At 41.9% G+C, this 19,440-nt stretch overlaps 2 protein-coding genes across 5 annotated transcripts in view; one reads left to right on the top strand and one right to left on the bottom strand.

The window, feature by feature from the left end:
• Positions 1-19,440, bottom strand: part of LOC106088399 (mucin-5AC) — a 612,109-nt gene that overhangs the window by 487,366 nt on the left and 105,303 nt on the right. The window lies entirely within an intron of this gene.
• Positions 1,995-11,047, top strand: LOC131997565 (uncharacterized). 4 transcript variants are annotated; one of them, XM_059368399.1, is made up of 3 exons: positions 1,995-2,278; positions 3,795-3,897; positions 9,745-11,047. In XM_059368399.1, the coding sequence occupies exon 3, from the start codon at positions 9,748-9,750 to the stop codon at positions 10,684-10,686; it is 939 nt and encodes a 312-aa protein (XP_059224382.1). In that variant the 5' UTR covers positions 1,995-2,278; positions 3,795-3,897; positions 9,745-9,747; the 3' UTR covers positions 10,687-11,047. The 4 variants fall into 4 exon arrangements, with proteins under 4 accessions (XP_059224382.1, XP_059224380.1, XP_059224383.1 ...); XM_059368397.1 differs by lacking the exon at positions 1,995-2,278 and adding an exon at positions 3,060-3,231 and having other exon boundaries at positions 3,777-3,897; XM_059368400.1 differs by lacking the exon at positions 1,995-2,278 and adding an exon at positions 3,060-3,231.

Here is a 19,440-nt window from a genome sequence, read left to right on the forward strand (position 1 = left end):
AATCGTTTCGTTGAGGAAACGTGGTGCGGCCCATTTTCGTCTTCCCCGTGGAGAGGCATATTTCAGTCTTCTCTGGGTTAACATTGAGACCTCTGGGTCTATCCCAGTCATATGCCATATGATATGTTAGATATACGGATTTAAGGATCCGAACGCGCTTTGCAGAAGGGCCGAAAGGGTCTTGCATATGGCAAGACCTGGCATATGGCATATGCTACTTCCAATATCAAGGACATGCTATGAAATAAAAGCATGTCCTTAATATTCCGACTTGTTTATTTTTTCATCTTGTTTGAAGATTCAACAAATTCAAGAATAAATTTCATATTAAAGAACCATTGATTGATTGATTTCCCCCCCCCCCCCCCCCCATTTTTATTTGATAAATTTACAGAATACAAATATTTTTCTAGCTTAACACCTTCTTTAAAAAAAAATCAATTTTTCCTACATGCACATTTTTGCAACTTGTATTTTTAATGAAAATTTGGTATATTCTATGCCATTCCTTGTCCATAACATAGTAAGCAGCCAAAAAATTTTCCATGAACCCACAAAAAGAAAGTTGAAATTCATGTAAGAAGAGTTCATACTGGGAGAACTATGTTTACAATTTTCTGCTAGAATTTTGTTTCCTGCTAAAATATTCAGTAGCAACAAGAAAGGATTTTTTTTTGTTTGAAGCGAAGGAAGTTGAAAAAAAAATGATGAAACTTGGAGTTCTGCATATGCTTCACTATACTAGGGAGCACAAATATTTGAGTGGGGTGAGGCCATAAACGGGTAAGCGAGATGCATAAACATCAGCTGTACCATACCCTTGGCTGGGGTTCAGCCATGGCAGAGAGTAATGCATAAAACACCGAAAAAAAAAGTGATAAAACACCACAAGAGATAGACGAAACTCCTTAAATAACAACAACATTATGATATGACGAGGGCAAATATTTGCTATGAATGCGTACAAAACATTATCGTAAATAGCAAAACCACCAACGGCATCAAAACCGACAATACCAAGCATATAAAACAAAATACCATGATTATCATCACCATTGTTGATGGTGATGATTATGACAGTGGCGTTTGGTTTACGAAGTGTTGCCACAGCGCCACCGAAAACTTCTCAATTTGGCATAAGGGTAAAAGCTGGTCAATACAGTCTCAAATGAAATCGCTAGAAAAATTTCTTAAAAATGTTTTACTGCAACTAAGTATTTAGTACTGAAAACGTGCCAAGTTCGGCCATGACGTATGTTGGGAAGACTCCAGCATGTATTGCAAATTGCAAATTTCGCCCATGGACATTCCACTAGGGAACAGGGGCAATGAGTGCAGTCCTATTTAAGTTTTAGCTCAATAATAAGGGGCCTCCTTTTTATAGCCGAGTCCAAACTGCGTGCCGCAGTGGGACATCTCTTTGTAGAAAAGTTTTACATGGCATAGTACTTCACAAATGTTGCCAGCATTAGGAGGGGAAAACCACCGTTGAAAATGTTTTATGGTCTCGCCAGGATTCGAACCAAGGCGTTCAGCGTCATAGGCGGACATGCTAACCTCTGCGCTATGGTGGCCTCCACACTCCATTTTAACCCAGAGAAGACTGAAAAAGGTCTGTTCACGAGGAAGACGAAAGTGGTCCAATTTGCCCATGACATTCCACTAAGCTACAGGGGCAAACTTCTCACATATCAATGAGTGCAGTCCGATTTAAGTTTAAGCTCAATGATAAGGGGGCTCCTTTTTATAGCCGAGTTTGAACGGCGTGCCGCAGTGTGACACCTCTTTGGAGAGATTTTTGCATAGCATAGTACCTCACAAATGTTACCTACGTTAGGAGGGGAAAACCACAGCTGACAATTTTACTGATGGTCTCGCCAGGATTCGAACCTAGGCGTTCAGCGTCATAGGCGGACATGCTAACCTCTGCGCTATGGTGGCCTCCTCACCAGCATGTATGCAAAAAATTTCTGATAAATCAGCCTGTTCAAAGTACGTTTGAACATGAAGTCATGTGCACCCATGTGCAGACATGCGTTCACGTATGCACATGACCCACTGTGCATAACGGTACATTGAAGTAAGTTCTTAATCGCTGATTCCGCCTTGACTTCATATTTGTTTACCTGGAATTGTTGCTTGTAGCTTGGAAAGTTGACCGTTTTCGCGGGGTCCAAGTGACAAGCAACAACCAGAAAAAGATCTGTCTCGTTTTAAATCTCAAACCCGCGCATCGTATTCTCTCCCCCTCAAAGTGAAAACCCAAGTGAAGTGAAAAGTAAAAAGTGAACATACATACAAACATATATAACTAGAGTGAACATTGCAACAATAAACTTTGAAACAGTGAACTAATATATTTAACATTTTAGATACAAAGTGACACAATAACAACCGACTCAAAAACCAAATCTACACTCGACCCACAATTGCAACATCACAACAACCATAAGTGCGGGACACAACATACAACACCAACTAATTCTAATATTGCAAACCCCCCACCTGTTAAATACAATGTCTATCTACTACAATCAACTATACTCATAATTTAAATTTTAATCTAATTACTACTGCTACTTAAATCTATGAATTGTGCTATCTAAACCTAAATATTTGCTACTTAAACACTACGATCTACTTATAACTAATGAATTTAAATAACATAGAAAAGAACATCACAATAAACAATCACCACCACATTTGAATTTTAAACATAAAACTTCCTATGTTTTATTTCGGAAGGCAAAACCCTTAGTTTGAACCCAAACATTTGGTCCATTTCGAACCGGATAAGTGGTTTTTTTAAATAATTAAAAAACCAAAAATCAAAAAAATTTTTCTGTTTTGTGCCCAAAAATAATTCATTTTCATTTCAAAAGACCCAGTGACCGAAACACAAAAAAATTCGCAACAACAAAAGTGCAGTGACCCAACAATTAAAAGCAAACGAAATAGAGAAAAGTGCGAAAAAAGGGGTTGGTTACACACAACCGTACATACATACACGTATGGACGGACGGCCAACACAAAAATATTCCAACCAAATGAAGATCAAAACGAAATAACAAAAGAAAATAATAACCAAATTGCAAAGTGACAATTAAAGTACATAAAGACTCAAATAAAACAAAAACTAATTAAATTAACAGGGTGACCCGTGTAAAAATAAAAATAATTAATTAAATTTTAATGTGCAAAAAATTGACCCCAAAATCATTAGAAGTTGTGGTAAATCAAAAAAGAAGTGTGCAAAAGACCCAAAAAACGTAAAGTGACCCGCACAGTGGAACAGAAGTGGAAAAAAGTGGAATTTCAAAAAAAATTATAAAAATCAAAAAATTTTTAAATTGTTTAAAGAAGTTTCTTTGTGTTAAATTGAAAAAAAAGAGCTAAAAAATTGAAAAATTTAACAATTTATCGTCCAACCCAAAATTTATGTTAATTTTTTTCTACATATTTTGAAAAATTTTTTTTCTCTAAAAATCATAAATTTTTCAGTATTTTAACTTAAAAAACAAATTAGAGTGTTAAAACAGAATTATGGGTTGCTCGATAAATTTGTAAATTTTATCCCAAACTAATTCTTTCTTTTTCTATCAAACATAAAATATTGTGCATTTTCAAAAAACCCCAACAAAATCAAATTCGTGCGTTCCGTGTAAAAACACAAAAACAAAAAATCTACGCTCTGGGATAAAAACGGAAAAACCCGCTACAACGGTTAAATTCCCAAAACTTCATCAAATCAAAAACACTAAAACAACAAAATCCAGAACTCTAACGACACAAAGCTACAAAAATTGCAAAAGGCGCCAACACACAATTCTGGACCCAAGCCAAGCGCCCACCTACACACACACACACATACACACACATCAAAAAAGAAGCTTCAAAGTGAGTACCATTTTGTTTTTCTATTAAAGTGCGCTTGGGTATTACGTCATACATAACCTTTTTTTCAAAAAAGGAAAAGTTCATACATTTACCCAGCGTACTTTAATATTGTTTTTGATCGTTTTCTGATTATGAATCGCTAATTCGGTTGTCTGATAAATTTTGACCCAAATTAATTTGATCCAAGTGAATTTGACCCATCATCAAGACACACATTTTTTTTTCTCGCATTAGGTTTTTTTGAAATAGATTTGATTTCTACAAATAACCAGTTTTTTTTAGGACATTTTGTTGTAAAATTTTCCTTGGTTTTATAGTTTTTGACCCTATTTAAAACATATACAAGCCAATTACAAAATGGATAAGAATTTACGCGAAAGATTTGTAAACTGTGTGGATGATTTAGTGGATTTTGAGACCGTTTACTCCGCGGCTAAGTCGGATGATAATATACATTCGTTAGAAATCACGCGGGTAGAACTCAATTCTTTATGGGATCAAATCAAGAAGGCATACTTAGATTGTAGGGATCGCATTCCGGAAAAGGATGAGACACCTATAGATAAAACTAAGCTTCGAAATAGCTACAAACAGGCACTAGAAACTTATAAACGGTGTTTAAGCTCTCTTAACGGAGAAATTTTGGCCCTTAACGAGCAACAAGATCAAGAAAAACAGGAGAGAATATCGATGACCCAACAGCGAGACACTAATGATTTTTCACCAGCTCTAAGATTGCCGCCCTGTGACACAGATGTTTTTAAAGGGGGATATCGCGAATGGCCCACCTTTAGGGACTTATTTTCAGCAATTTACATTAACAATTCAAAATTAAGTAAAGTCGAGAAGTTGTTTCACTTAACCCAGAAAACAGCAGGAGAAGCCCGCGAAATAATTTCCAATGTTCCACTGACCCATGAGGGTTTCGACATAGCGTGGAGAAATCTCGTTCATAGGTACGAAAATAAACGCATGCAGGTAAATGAGCAATTGCGAGCTCTTTTTAATTTACCTTCGGTTTCCGTTGATAACGCGTCAACAATCCAGAAATTACAGCGCACTATAGGTAGTTGTACCCAAACTTTACAGACCCTTGAAGTAGAAACGGGGGGATGGGACCCAATCTTAGTTTATCTTGTGTCAACCAAACTACCAAGAATATTTTTAGAAGAATTCGAAAGCAGCCTAGCAGATTGTTCGTCTCTTCCATCGTGGAATCAACTAGATGTATTTTTGACCCATAAATTCAAGACCCTAGAATCAGTCGGCAATATCAAGCCACAATATTCGAGATATAATCAACCCAGATCGGAGTACGATAAGCGGGAAAAGCGAGTTAATAGTTTTCAAACAAATGTAAATCCCAATTTCAAGAACACGGGCTCAAGACCCAGCAACAACACACAATCACACTATAATGCTCAGAATAACAAACCGGTTTGTCAACTTTGTAAATCCAATCATTCTTTGCGAGAATGTCCTCAATTTCTAGAAAGGTCGATCAACGATCGAATAAACATTGTTAAGACCAGTCATCTTTGCTATAACTGCCTTTCTTCGGATCATGGAGTCAGGGAGTGTAAAAGTCGTTTTAGTTGTAGGGAATGTAGTCAACGACACCACAGTTTGATACATAAAGGCAACCAGACCCAGTACCCTACAACAGGCACACTCCAACGAGACGGAGCACGACCCAGCACAAGTGCTGCCGCTCTCAACACTTTAGTTCAACCCGGTAGACAGGAAGCACGACCTAGCACCAGTGCTACTGATCCTACCACCCTAGCTCAACCGGTTAGCGAATACGCACGCCCTAGTACCAGTGCTGCCGCTTTAACCACCCTAGTACAACCATCGGTATCGCCAAATATACAGTCCACACCTTGTTTAGAAGCACCTTGTTCAACGACTTTGACACTTCAGGAAATCAGACCCACTCCGCAACCCAAAGAGACACTTTTGTTCACAGCAATAGTTCAAATCAAATCTAGAGGACATAGATATGATGCCAGGGCAATCATCGATCCTGGGTCACAATCAACTTTCATTTCAGAGAAAATTAGAAACAAACTACAACTTCCAACAGTTAAGAATTTAATTCACGTCACAGGTTTAAGCGACGCAGTTTCTGAAACATCGACAAAAGCTTGCGTCTTCAATCTTTGCTCACGAGTAAATCCTAGTTTTGAGCTGGAGGTTTGGGCACCAGTCTTAAAGACCCTACCTTCTCATTTACCAACACACGATTTAAGGCAAAATCAATTTGGAGATTTTGCACACCTTAGTCTCGCGGACCCTCGATTCTTTGAAAGTCGACCCGTGGACATGTTAATCGGATTAGATATTGGACCCCTTATATACACAAAAGGCGGTACTATGAAATCCTGTGGATCACTTTTAGCGCAGGACACCGTTTTTGGGTGGATCATAGGAGGACCCATTACGGAAGACCCTAAATCCGACAGACAAATCACACTTTATAGTGCATCATCATTAGAAAAGATAATCACTCGCTTTTGGGAGGTGGAAGAGACCCCAAAAAAGGTTTTGAGGTCAGCAGAAGATATTTATTGCGAAAATAATTACAAAAATACAACACGACGTAATGAGGCGGGGAGATATATCGTAACTTTACCTTTTAAAAGCTGTTCAGAGATCGGTTCATCTAGGAACATCGCATTGGCACAGTTTCATAGAATGGAGAAAAAGTTGTCTAAGACCCCGGATATTAAAGCACATTATGATGCAGCCATATTAGAGTATTTGGAATTAGGACACATGAGGAAGGTAGACCCAAACAGCGTATACAAGACCCCTCACTACTACTTACCTCACCATGCAGTTATCAAACCAGATAGGGTTACCACAAAACTTAGAGTGGTTTTTAACGCATCTAGCCCAACATCAAACAAGAAAAGTCTTAACGATATCTTACATACAGGACCCATACTTCAGCAAGACCTTGTGCTACAAGTGTTGAAATGGAGATTTTTTAAGTACGTCTTCAATGCAGACGTGACAAAAATGTATCGTCAGATCTTAGTAGACCCCAATCAAACAGCTTTTCAAAGAATTCTCTTTCGTAAATCAGAAAACCACCCAATTGAGGATTACGAACTCTTAACTGTTACCTTCGGCATAAATTGCGCCCCATTTTTAGCGATTAGGACCCTTCTCCAGTTAGCAGAAGACGTGAAAGATTCTCATCCGTTAGGATCAAGAATTATTAAAGAAAATTTATATGTCGATGATGTATTAGCGGGCGGACACTCCATAGAAGAAGCTACAGCAGCTAGGAAGGAATTAGCCTCCGCATTAGAATCAGCTGGTTTCGAGCTAAGAAAATGGGCGTCAAATGACACACGTTTGTTAAAGGATTTAAATGAAGACATGCTTCTTCCAATAGATTGGTTAAATATTTCCGAAGCTTCTTCGACAAAGACCCTAGGAATTCGTTGGAATATATCAGGTGATAATTTCACTTTTACGGCCCCTACAGTTGAAGAAAAGCAAATGAGCACCAAGCGAGAAGTATTATCAACGATAGCAAAGTTTTTCGACCCATGTGGATGGTTAGCGCCAGTAATAGTTGTAGCCAAGTTAATCATGCAACAGGTTTGGCTAGATAAGGTAGAATGGGACGACTCGTTGAAGCCAGTGACTCAAATGAACTGGAATAACTTTGTGAGAGGTAGCCATTCTATAGACACTGTATCGATACCAAGATGGGTTCGGTTTACACCTGCTAGTATTGTGGAAATACATGGATTCTGCGACGCGTCAGAAAGCGCATATGCAGCCACAATTTATATACGCGTTGAACACATCGATAAAACTGTAGACACTTTTCTTCTAGCAGCCAAGACCCGAGTAGCCCCAGTTAAGAAAATCTCTCTGCCAAGGTTAGAATTATGCGGTGCAGTTATGTTGTCAAAGTTAACAAATGCCATTGTGCCTAAGCTTCAATTATCAAAGTTTACGACCCATTTCTGGACCGACTCTACAATCGTTCTAGCCTGGCTACAAAAGCCACCATGCTCATGGAGCGCTTTCGTTGGTAACAGGGTTTCAGAGATATTAGAGAACGTCGGCGGTGAGAATTGGAAACATGTTGACTCAGAATATAATCCTGCAGATGTAGCAAGTCGTGGCTGTTCTCCTGACGACTTAATAGCTCATAATTTATGGTGGACGGGACCCCAGTGACTCAAATTGCCGCATGATCAGTGGCCGCAAGACCGAGTTAATACAGACACTAATCTTGAAGCAAAACAAGTTAAAGTATTCGCAACAGGCACTTTTGATGACCCTTTGACTCGATTTTCGTCTTTAGCTAGAGCATATCGTGTTTTGTCTTACGCAGTTAGGTTCTGGCGTAACACAGGTTCAACTAGATCCTCACTTAAAATTTCATCGCAAGAAATAACCAGCCCAGAGCTCATAGACACAAAGATGCGTCTTATAGTGGCAACTCAGAAACATTACTTCGTTGAGGAATACAGTTCTTTGACCCAAAAGAAAAGGCTTTCACCTAGAAGTAGTCTTTTACCATTCAACCCCTTCATAGATAGAAAAGGAGTAATTAGATCCAATGGTCGTTTAGTTCAATCGCCAGCTTTGACGTACAGCGAACGTCATCCAATCTTAATCCCATATGATTCGCGATTTGCACTCCTTCTAGTGGAATTTGTTCATAAAGTCTCAATGCACGGAGGCAATCAACTTATGACCCGGCTCATCCGTACGGAGTTTTGGATATTCAGATTGAAACAGTTGATCAAGAAAGTTATACACAATTGCAGAGTTTGTACCCTATATCGATTAAAGACTCAGACCCAAATTATGTCATCTCTTCCACCCGAGCGTACTACTTTATCCAGACCCTTTACGAATACAGGGGTAGATTTTGCAGGACCCTTCGGAATCAAAAGCTTAACAGCACGAGCGTGTTTAATAACCAAGGGTTATATCTGCATATTTGTTTGTTTTGCGACAAAAGCCATCCACTTAGAAGCAACAAGTGATTTATCGACTCAATCATTTCTGGCGGCATTAGCTCGTTTCATAGGAAGGAGAGGGTGCCCAGAAAAGATATATTCCGACAATGGAAAGAATTTTATAGGCGCAGCAGAAATGCTCAAGAAAGATCAGAAAGAGTTTATGAAAAGTTTACAGAGCAGCGCCATTCAGCAACATGCTCATCAGAATTTAGAGTGGAAATTTATTCCTCCAGGAGCTCCCCATATGGGGGGATTGTGGGAGGCAGGAGTTAAATCATTCAAGATACACCTTAAGAAGTCTATGCCCAAAATGAACTTCACGTTCGAAGAACTGTCAACCATATTGGCACGTATCGAGGCCTGCCTCAATTCACGACCCCTTAGTCCAGCTTCTGAAGACCCTAACGATTTAGCACCCTTGACCCCAGCTCACTTCCTTATAGGCTCTTCCCTTTTGACCCCGGCAGAACCCGACATCTCAGAGGAGGACATAACGCTTGCAAATCGGTGGAAGAGATTAAAGATTATATCCCAAAACTTTTGTCAGAGGTGGAAGTCAGAGTACTTAAATGAGCTTCACCGTAGATACAAATGGAAGTATCAGCAAGATAACATACAGGTCAATGATTTAGTTGTCATCAGGGATGAGAGATATCCCACCGAGTGGAAGTTAGGACGAGTTTTTAAAACATACCCCGGTGTTGATCAGAACACTCGAGTTGTAGATATTCGAACTTCCAATGGCATAGTCAGTCGACCCATAACTAAGATTGTCAAATTATTCTCAGACACCCCTAGCAATTCATAATCACATCAAAACACGGTACTCACGGGATTTTGGTTACAGATAATGGCCGGATATTTACCTCGCCCAGAGTCCCCACGACCCGCCAGACCCACACGCCCTCGCTTCGACCCACGGGAACCCAGGTATCGCCCCGCATCTTGGCAGTATGCCTGTGGCCTCTGCCAGGAGGACCACGCCATACGGTCATGCCCGCGGTTCCGGCAAATGACACCGTATCAGAGATACGAGACAGTTGAGAGACGGAGTTACTGTCGGAACTGTCTGGCGCGCAGCCATCTGGCCCCAGACTGCCCCGTGGTCACTGCCTGTCGAACATGCGACTACCGCCATCACACAATGCTGCATGGAGCCCCACAGCTTAGGGAGACATACGGCAGCTACAGCCCGCCCCCAATGGAGATTGCCAACCCACGGCAACTTGCAATCGAACCAGCCAACCAGATGCCCATCGTCCAAGGCCCTCCCCCGGTCGAGATACCTTACAGCCGGGCCACTGTTTTTGTACCCACGGCGATGGTGGAATTGGCACCCGAGGAGCAGGACGATTGGGCTGGGGTACGGGTACTTTTGTGCCAGGCATCGACCATCACCCGAATCGCGGCAGCCACAGTAACTCGCCTGGGGATACCAACGAGAGAGCGCAGAGGGCACCGTCTGGCAACAATAAGACTTCGGTCAAGGCATGCGTCGAGGAGGACCATGTATACCATCCGGGCAGTGGTGACCCGGGATTTGCCGCGACGACCCTATTCAGATCCCATCATTCCCGACCCCACAAGCAGCCTAAGATCCCTTTCTTTGGCAGATGCTGACCCTAGGGGCAACGAACCAATCGATGTAGAGGTAGGGGCCGATGCCTACGCCCACCTCCGGAGGAGTGGTGTTGTACAACCCGGATTGGGAGCCGTCTTCGCCCAGGAGACAGATTGGGGATACGTGTTCGTCGGCCCAGTCACCTCACAGGCAAGAAACCAAAATTAAAAAGGTAAGATGTCACTTCGTCACTTGGAGGGGGAGAATGTTCAAAGTACGTTTGAACATGAAGTCATGTGCACCCATGTGCAGACATGCGTTCACGTATGCACATGACCCACTGTGCATAACGGTACATTGAAGTAAGTTCTTAATCGCTGATTCCGCCTTGACTTCATATTTGTTTACCTGGAATTGTTGCTTGTAGCTTGGAAAGTTGACCGTTTTCGCGGGGTCCAAGTGACAAGCAACAACCAGAAAAAGATCTGTCTCGTTTTAAATCTCAAACCCGCGCATCGTATTCTCTCCCCCTCAAAGTGAAAACCCAAGTGAAGTGAAAAGTAAAAAGTGAACATACATACAAACATATATAACTAGAGTGAACATTGCAACAATAAACTTTGAAACAGTGAACTAATATATTTAACATTTTAGATACAAAGTGACACAATAACAACCGACTCAAAAACCAAATCTACACTCGACCCACAATTGCAACATCACAACAACCATAAGTGCGGGACACAACATACAACACCAACTAATTCTAATATTGCAAACCCCCCACCTGTTAAATACAATGTCTATCTACTACAATCAACTATACTCATAATTTAAATTTTAATCTAATTACTACTGCTACTTAAATCTATGAATTGTGCTATCTAAACCTAAATATTTGCTACTTAAACACTACGATCTACTTATAACTAATGAATTTAAATAACATAGAAAAGAACATCACAATAAACAATCACCACCACATTTGAATTTTAAACATAAAACTTCCTATGTTTTATTTCGGAAGGCAAAACCCTTAGTTTGAACCCAAACACAGCCAAAAATTTAATCTTCCATGGGTTCAAGATGTCAACTCAGGAGATCGGTTTATATGGGAGTTATATCTGGTTAAAGTCTGATTTGGATCATACTCCGTATGGTTGTTGAAAAGTCTTAACCGGTGTATGATCCAAATCAGTCTTTAACCTGATATAACTCCCATATAAACCGATCTCCTTAGTTGACATCTTGAACTCGTGGAAGCTTAAATTTTTGCCTGATTTATCAGAAATTTTCTGCGTAACGTACATTTTCTGGTGGTCTCGCCAGGACTCGAACTCTTAACCGTACGGAGTATGACCATAAAACAGTCCTGCAGGCGGAGATGCGGGCGATCACGGAATGTGTGGGGTGGTGTGGTACAAACGTGAGGACGTCTAGTGTGAAAATGGCCATAGAGGCAATAACAATCTGTAGGGTACAACCCTGTCTAGATTTTCTCCATCAGAGCGTGAGTAGCTGTCTCGCTCCGGTGGAGGTTTATCTGGATGACCTCAATCACTTGCACTCCATTAGATAGGCTTCTTGGAAATGGGTGATGGTCTCGTGGTCTGTTCCCTGTTCTTAAGACGGCATTGACTCTCCTGTCACTACACTGCCTGATGTCGTCGTTTTAAGTTCTTTGCCTAGTCTAGTCTTCCGACTCTTTATAAAGTCGGTAGTGGTTCCAATATCGGATCCCTATTCGCTAGGCTGTTATGGGTTTCCATTCCCTGTACTGCCTGATGTTCCAATTTTAGGATCTTTGCCTATCTAAGCCTTCCAAATCTTAATTTAATGGGCTTCTTGGGAGTAGGTGATGGTACCATCATCGGCTCCCTGTTCATTAAGTTGCGTTGAGACTCCTGTCGCTGCTCTACCTAATGTTTCAATATTAGGATTTTTACCCACCCCAGTATTCCGAATCTTCGAAGTCGGTAATGGGTCCGTCGTCGGGTTCCTGTTTGTTAGGCTGTATTGGCACTGCCTGATATTTTAGTATTAGAATCTATGCTTATACTAGCCTTTTCAATATTGAGAGAGACAGTGATTGTCTCATTGTCAGCCCCCAGTTCGTTGGGCGGTATTGAGTCACCTCCCACTGCGCGGCTGGATGTCTCAAAATGAGAATTTCTGCCTATCCTAGTCTTTCCAATCTTGAAAGAGCCAACTTTGCTCCCGTAGTGCGCCATGCCTTAAGTCTTAGCCAAACTCATCACGGAGACTTGATTAATGCCAACCACAAGGAGAGTTCCTTCTTCCTTCTCCTCCCTGTGGAAGACCTTCCACTTCTCTGCGACCAAACCTTGATTTTGCTTGCCCAAGAATGCCAACATGCATTAAGTCGCAAATCGATTGCCCCGTCCCTTAAAGAAGACCGACGCCTTTGTGAGCTGGGGGTTATCCATCTTTCTCACCCGGATGAGGTTTGCGCCCTCCCAGGGGGCGTGGATACCTCTGACGAGCTGTTTGACGGTATCAATACATTCCGCCGACGCAAAACGCAGCGTATAGATGTCCCCTCTATACTCGCAGCTCATTATTTGTATGGGTGAAGCCTCTACAGAAGCCTCTACACATGTTTGAAAAACCTGTGTAGAGGATGGTCTTAGTGACCATCTTCCCCTTCTGTGATGGCTGTGGTCTGAGTTTGGAAGTCACAGTCCTCCATGAACAGTCAGGGGCAGTGCGCGCTTCCTTCGTTCCCGTTCCGATTTTGTCTACCTATGCAGGACACTGTCTGGAGTCCCCATTGCGGGATTCTTCAGCATTTTAGTAGTGTTATGCTCTTCGGGCGGGCGTCTCGGTAGCAAAGTTGGTAGCGTGCTTGGATTACCAGTGCAGGGGTGGGTTCTGTGGGTTCGATTCCTGCCAGAAGCCATGGCCTCTCGCAACTGTGGTATCACAATGGACTTAGAATTGTCTAAGTGAGTCTGTAAAGGACTGCCTCTCTTACCTAACCTATGCCCCTCGGAAGATCTGATTTTTCTTCCAGCATCCGTGGAAGTGCTTGGAATGTCAGTTCTATCCCTTCTAGCATCCTTCACTTTCGCCCGATTGCGCTGCCGCTATATACTCCTCTGTCTCCTTCGTCGTGCCCCGAAACGCATTCTCGGTTTGCTGGTGAACTTAGCAAAGCCATCGCTCACTTCTGCCGTCATCCTGATGCCCTCATCTTATGATTCGGCTGTGATGACTGTTTCATTGACACCTTCGCTGTCTGAATCCGAGTAGGAAACACCACCTTCACTTAAAGGCAGGGGACGAACTGTGCATCCCTCTGGTTGGTCCATCTCTACCTCATTTATTAATCTGACGACTAGTTGTGGGCTTGAAGCATTACTCTTAACTACAGGTGCCAAGGCACCTACACCTATAGGAGGGGAGGACAACACGCTACGGTCTGATGTCACCACCGTGACTGTTGGGTCTTTTGGAGTCCATTTCTGGCCTACACCAAAAGGCTTAAACATTTTTTTTCGTAATAGGTAGTACCTATTCCGTGAAACGGATCTATTTTTTTTTTTTTCTTTGAGGAGTGTTAACAAGTGACCATTTTATTGCATTATTACTAAAAATCGAACCAACATATATATGGAAGCTTTATCCAAATCTGAACCGATTTTTTCCAATTTCAATGGGCTTCGTTTTTAGGCCAAAAAACATGCCAGTACCAAATTTTAAGACGATCGGACGAAAATTTCTACCTGTACTTTGTACACAAATCAACATGGACAGACGGACAGACAGACGGACATAGATTAATCGAATCAGAAATTGATTCTTAATCGATCCGTACACATATCGATGAGTCCATCTCTTTTCCTTTTGGCTGTTACAAACAAATTTACTTTAAGTTATAATACCCTGTACCTATCCTCCATTCACACGGTCAGCCATGCCAAATTATTTGAGGACATCGCCAACACGTCCCTCCAGCCAAGCCTGAAACTATGAGTCGCATATTATCTGTGTGGTTACCAGTCATTTATGGAAATTAGGGATAAGAAGACGAAGCACCGTAGAGTGAAACAGGGAGTTCCCCAAAACGGGGTGATATCACCAGCACTATTTAACCTCTACCTATCCTCCACTCCACCCCCTCTAGACGGCATAGAGATCGTATCATATGCGGAAGATTGTACGATCATGGCATCAGGCCCCCCACCCATTGTTGATATCTGCGATAGGTTGAAAGTCTACCTCAACGAGCTTGCCTCATATTTCGTTGCAAGACATCTGAAGATATCTGCCACCAAATCTTCAGCCACAAATACGCGTTAGGTGAATACCGAGCTTATTGTGATGGTCCATGGAGAAATGATTCCGACCATCAAGTGTCCCAAAATACACTTGGTGTCACATTTGACAGCCCTTACATATTCTCCCCACATGCCATAGCAATTTGCGATAAAGTCAAAAGTAGAAACAAGGTCCTCAAGTCACTTGCTGGCAGCACTTGGCAAAGAAACCTTGTTGACCACGTACAAAGCAATTGGCCGGTCTGTGGTGAGTTTGGCAGCGCCAGTGTGGTCTCATCAGCTCTGTGACACGCAGTGGAATAATATTCAGATCTGTCAGAATGCCGCCCTCCAAACTGCGACGAGCTGTCTCTTCAGTTCTTATGGGGACCACCTCCATCAGGAGACAAAGATCCTAACAGTGCGAAGACATAACTAAATGCTGTCTAAGCATTACCCTTTGAGCTGTCATCGCAGAGACCATCCAAATCATCATCTTGAGGATAGATATCCACCGCCCAGAAGCCTTTAGGTAGATCTGCATGATTTTTCAGCGTGAGATTCACAGCTACAAGAGAGAATCTCTAGATCAAGCGGCATATCAAGCAGGTCTAGATAACATTCATGCAGGCAGAACGGCCGACTCCCATTGCACCTGAAGAAATTGACCTCCCCCGCCAAACCAGAGTAGTTCTGGCCCAATTACGTTCCGGCAGATGTAGTCGCCTCAATTCCTACAGAGCAAGGATTGATGCCGACGTGCAAGATGTATGTCCCGATTGTAACCTCCCCCGACAAACCAGAGTAGTTCTGGCACAATTACGTTCCGGCAGATGTAGCCGCCTCAACTCCTACAGAGCAAGGATTGATGCCGACGTGCAAGATGTATGTCCCGATTGTAACCAGGGACTGCACGATACACGTCACCTGTTTAACTGCCCGGTCAGATTTACTCGACTCAGACCCAGATCCCTGTGGACGCACCCCATCTTAGTCGCAGAGTTCCTGGGTCTTGACACTCAACAGAATCAAGCAGACGAAAGATAGAACACAATAAACTGCTACAACAACAACAGCCCTGTACCACAGTGGTGGTGTAGGGTATAAAAAAGACAACTCTACAACAACAACAAGAAACCCTGTACCACAGTGGTGATGTAGGGTATAAAAAGACAACTCTGTACCACAGTGATGGTGCAGGGTGTAAAAAAGACCACTTGGTAATGGAACTGCATGTTAATAGAAACCGATATGGTGCACTTTCCATTCCCAGGTCGTTGGGATTGATAAGAAGTATCTGTGTAAAATTCCATGCAGATATCCTTATTCGTTCGACCACTATCATGATATCCACAGACCGACGGACGGACGGACGGACATGGCTAGATTGACTGACAAAACAATATTTCCAGGTGTTACCCATAGAATGACTGGATTGGTATACCCACCATCCTATGGCAGTGAATAAACAAATCAGCCTTAATTGGGTATTATTGGGTTGGGTTGTGCCCTTATTTCCTTGAATTGAATTTTTGTCCCCCTTATGGCAACCCTGTTGCTGAAAAACAGCCACACACTTTTTCTGCTGCCAACAGCTAGAGGTAATACCAGTCACTACCTCTGTTGATGACAATTTGCCTTTACTTTTATTATGACTAGGGAGTGATGATTTCTACTCCTAGGGTGCTATTTTGTATCTCAGATACTGCAAATAGTTATGATTTCGTTTAATGCTCATAACCACTGAGTATGTCTGTTTGTTGTTGCTCAACTGTGGAACTATTTTATCTACGCTGTTCATTGTTGGCTAATGTCACGACAGTCTGTGTGCTGTGTACTGCGGGTGTTCTATGCTTCAGCCAAATTATTTCGCACAATTTGTGATGTGCGAAGCTGTGGAGTTTTTCCTTTATCATGGCTACGTGTTATATGCTTAATGGCCATCAGCTGTGTTACTGTTGGCAAAGCCAAAGCACTCGAGCGCATTTTGTGGGATAGGATACAAATAAGAAATGATATTAAAACTATTAGCATAAGCATCGTTATGGAAAACAGCTAACAGCAAAGGATGCTGGAATTACACTCCATTATTGCAATTTAAATGCCTTTTATTAATTTTTGGTTGTCTGTTATGGCATGGCATGACATGACATGATTTCGAAAGATTTGGATATGCTGGTAAAGCAAAAGATGCCATGTTGGAAAGGAGATCTATATAACAGCTTGAGACCATCGTGAGAAGGTAATCTTGATGACCATACGAAAGTTGAAATAAATCGAAGTAACAGAAAAGACCAACCAACAAATTATTGGGTTGCCCAAAAAATAATTGCGGATTTTTCATGTAGTCGGCGTTGACAAATTTTTTCACAGCTTGTGACTCTGTAATTGCATTCTTTCTTCTGTCAGTTATCAGCTGTAACTTTTAGCTTGCTTTAGAAAAAAAGTGTAAAAAAAGTATATTTGATCAAAGTTCATTCTAAGTTTTATTAAAAATGCATTTACTTTCTTTTAAAAAAATCCGCAATTACTTTTTGGGCAACCCAATATTTCAAAGGGCTATTTTTATACCCACTACCGAAGGATGGGGGTATATTCATTTTGTTATTCCGTTTGCAACACATCGAAATATCCATTTCCGACTCCGTAAAGTATATATAATTCTTGATCAGCGTAAAAATCCAAGACTATCTAGCCATGTCCATCTGTCTGCCCGTCCGTCTGCCTGTTGAAATCACGCCATCAGTTTTTAAAAATAAAGATATTGAGCTGAAACTTTGGACAGATTCTTTTTTTGTCCATAAGCAGGTTAAGTTCGAAGATGGGCTATATCGGACTATGTCTTGATATAAAAAAGGAGAGAGGAGAAACGTCTATTCCGCAGAAAGAAAAAAGAAATGGAAAGATATGAGTGTGAGCGAATTGAGATGTACAGGAGTCAGAATAAAGTCCGGAAATTCTACCAAAGAATTAAACATCAAACCGATGGCTTTGATGCAGGCATATCCTCCTGCAGAGACACAGAAGGAAATCTGGTAACTTACACAGATAACATGCTGAGGATATGGAAGGAACACCTTACCCAGCTGCTAATGTCCGACATAGGCGGCGAAGAGGATACCGCAGAACCAATTCCTGATAATGGTATAGAATATTTGCCTCCTAGTCAGAATGAGGACCAAGTAGCAGTGACCCGACTGAAGAACAACAAGGCAGCAGGAGCCGACGGGTTACCCTCTAAACTATTTAAGACCGCCGGCGACACGCTGATAAGGCGTACTCATCAGCTTAACTGCGCAATCTGGCTAGAAGAACGCATACCCGATGATTGGAACCTCAGCATACTATGTCCCGTACACAAGAAAGGAGACAAGACGGAATGTGCCAACTACGGAGGAACAAGTCTCCTCCCCATCGCATACAAGATACTCACGAGCGTACTGTGCGAAAGCTTAAAACCTAAAGTCAATGAGATAATTGGGTCCTATCAATGGGGCTTTAGACCTGGTAAATCCAACCTAGACCAGATATTCACACTGCGCCAAATCCTGGAAAAGACCCGAGAAGGACATATCAACAACTACCAACTCTTTGTTGACTACAAAGCCGCCTTCGATACTCCTTTACGTTCATAGGTATTTCAAGCCATGTCTGAGTTAGGTATCCCTGCAAAATTAATAAGAAGCTGCAGGATGACACTTGCCGATACGCGTTCCTCAGTAAGAATAGGAGAGAATCTCTCCGAACCATTTAATACCAAACGAGGTTTCAGACAAGGAAAAAGCCTATCGTGTGATCTCTTTAATATCCTGTTGGAGAAGGTTATGCGAGATGCAGATGTGAATAGATGTGGCACACACTAATCACAAGAGAACACATGATACTCGCCTATGCCGACGACATGGACATCATAGGTCGGTCACCGGAAGTAGTAACTGCAAGCTTTGAAAGAATCAAAAGAGAGTCAGTGAAAATGGGTCTGGCAGAAAATGGAGATAAGACGAAATGGATGGTTTCAACTCCCAAAAAAGCCTTGCACAACCCAGCAGATATAGAAAATGGAGAAAGTTGGGAACCACAACTTTGAGACAGTCAGTAACTTTATCTACCTCGGGGCACCGCCGTAACCGAAACGAATGGGACCAGTTTGAGATTAAGCGAAGAATAATACTGGCAAACAGATGTTACTTTGGACTAAATAGGCCACCTCTCGACAGACGAAGACTACACTATACAAAACACTGATACTACCCGTGCTGTTATATGGTTCTCAGGCTTAGGTAGTGGTGAAAGCAGATGAGGCAGTTCTTGAAGTATTTGGGAGAAAGATTCTTCGTAAAATATATGGACCAGTTTGCGTTAACGGAGAATATAGGCGACGTATGAACCTCGAGCTGTATGACGACGATAGCATAATTACACGCATCAGAATACGACGGCTGCGTTGGCTAGGTCATGTTGTAAGGATGGATGAAGAAGCTCCAGCGAAGAAGTCTTTTGAAGGCAGACACGGTGGTACACGCAAATCGGGAAGACCAAAAGTCCAATGGAAAGATCAAGTTGTGGGAGACACCTCGAAACTTGGTGTCAGAGATTTTGAAATGAGCGCAGAAGATCGAGGCGTTTGGAACGCTATTCTACGTTCGGCTAGTGGAACAAATATTCTGTCATAGCCAATTAAAGTAAAGTAAGTATATCTTGA

The sequence above is a fragment of the Stomoxys calcitrans genome, chromosome 5 (genome assembly GCF_963082655.1).
Source record: "Stomoxys calcitrans chromosome 5, idStoCalc2.1, whole genome shotgun sequence".
In the NCBI taxonomy this organism is placed as follows: domain Eukaryota; kingdom Metazoa; phylum Arthropoda; class Insecta; order Diptera; family Muscidae; genus Stomoxys; species Stomoxys calcitrans.

What these genes read in the sequence shown, in the direction of transcription:
- LOC131997565 (XM_059368399.1), top strand. Translation starts at nt 9,748, where the DNA reads ATGGCCGGATATTTACCTCGCCCAGAGTCCCCACGACCCGCCAGACCC.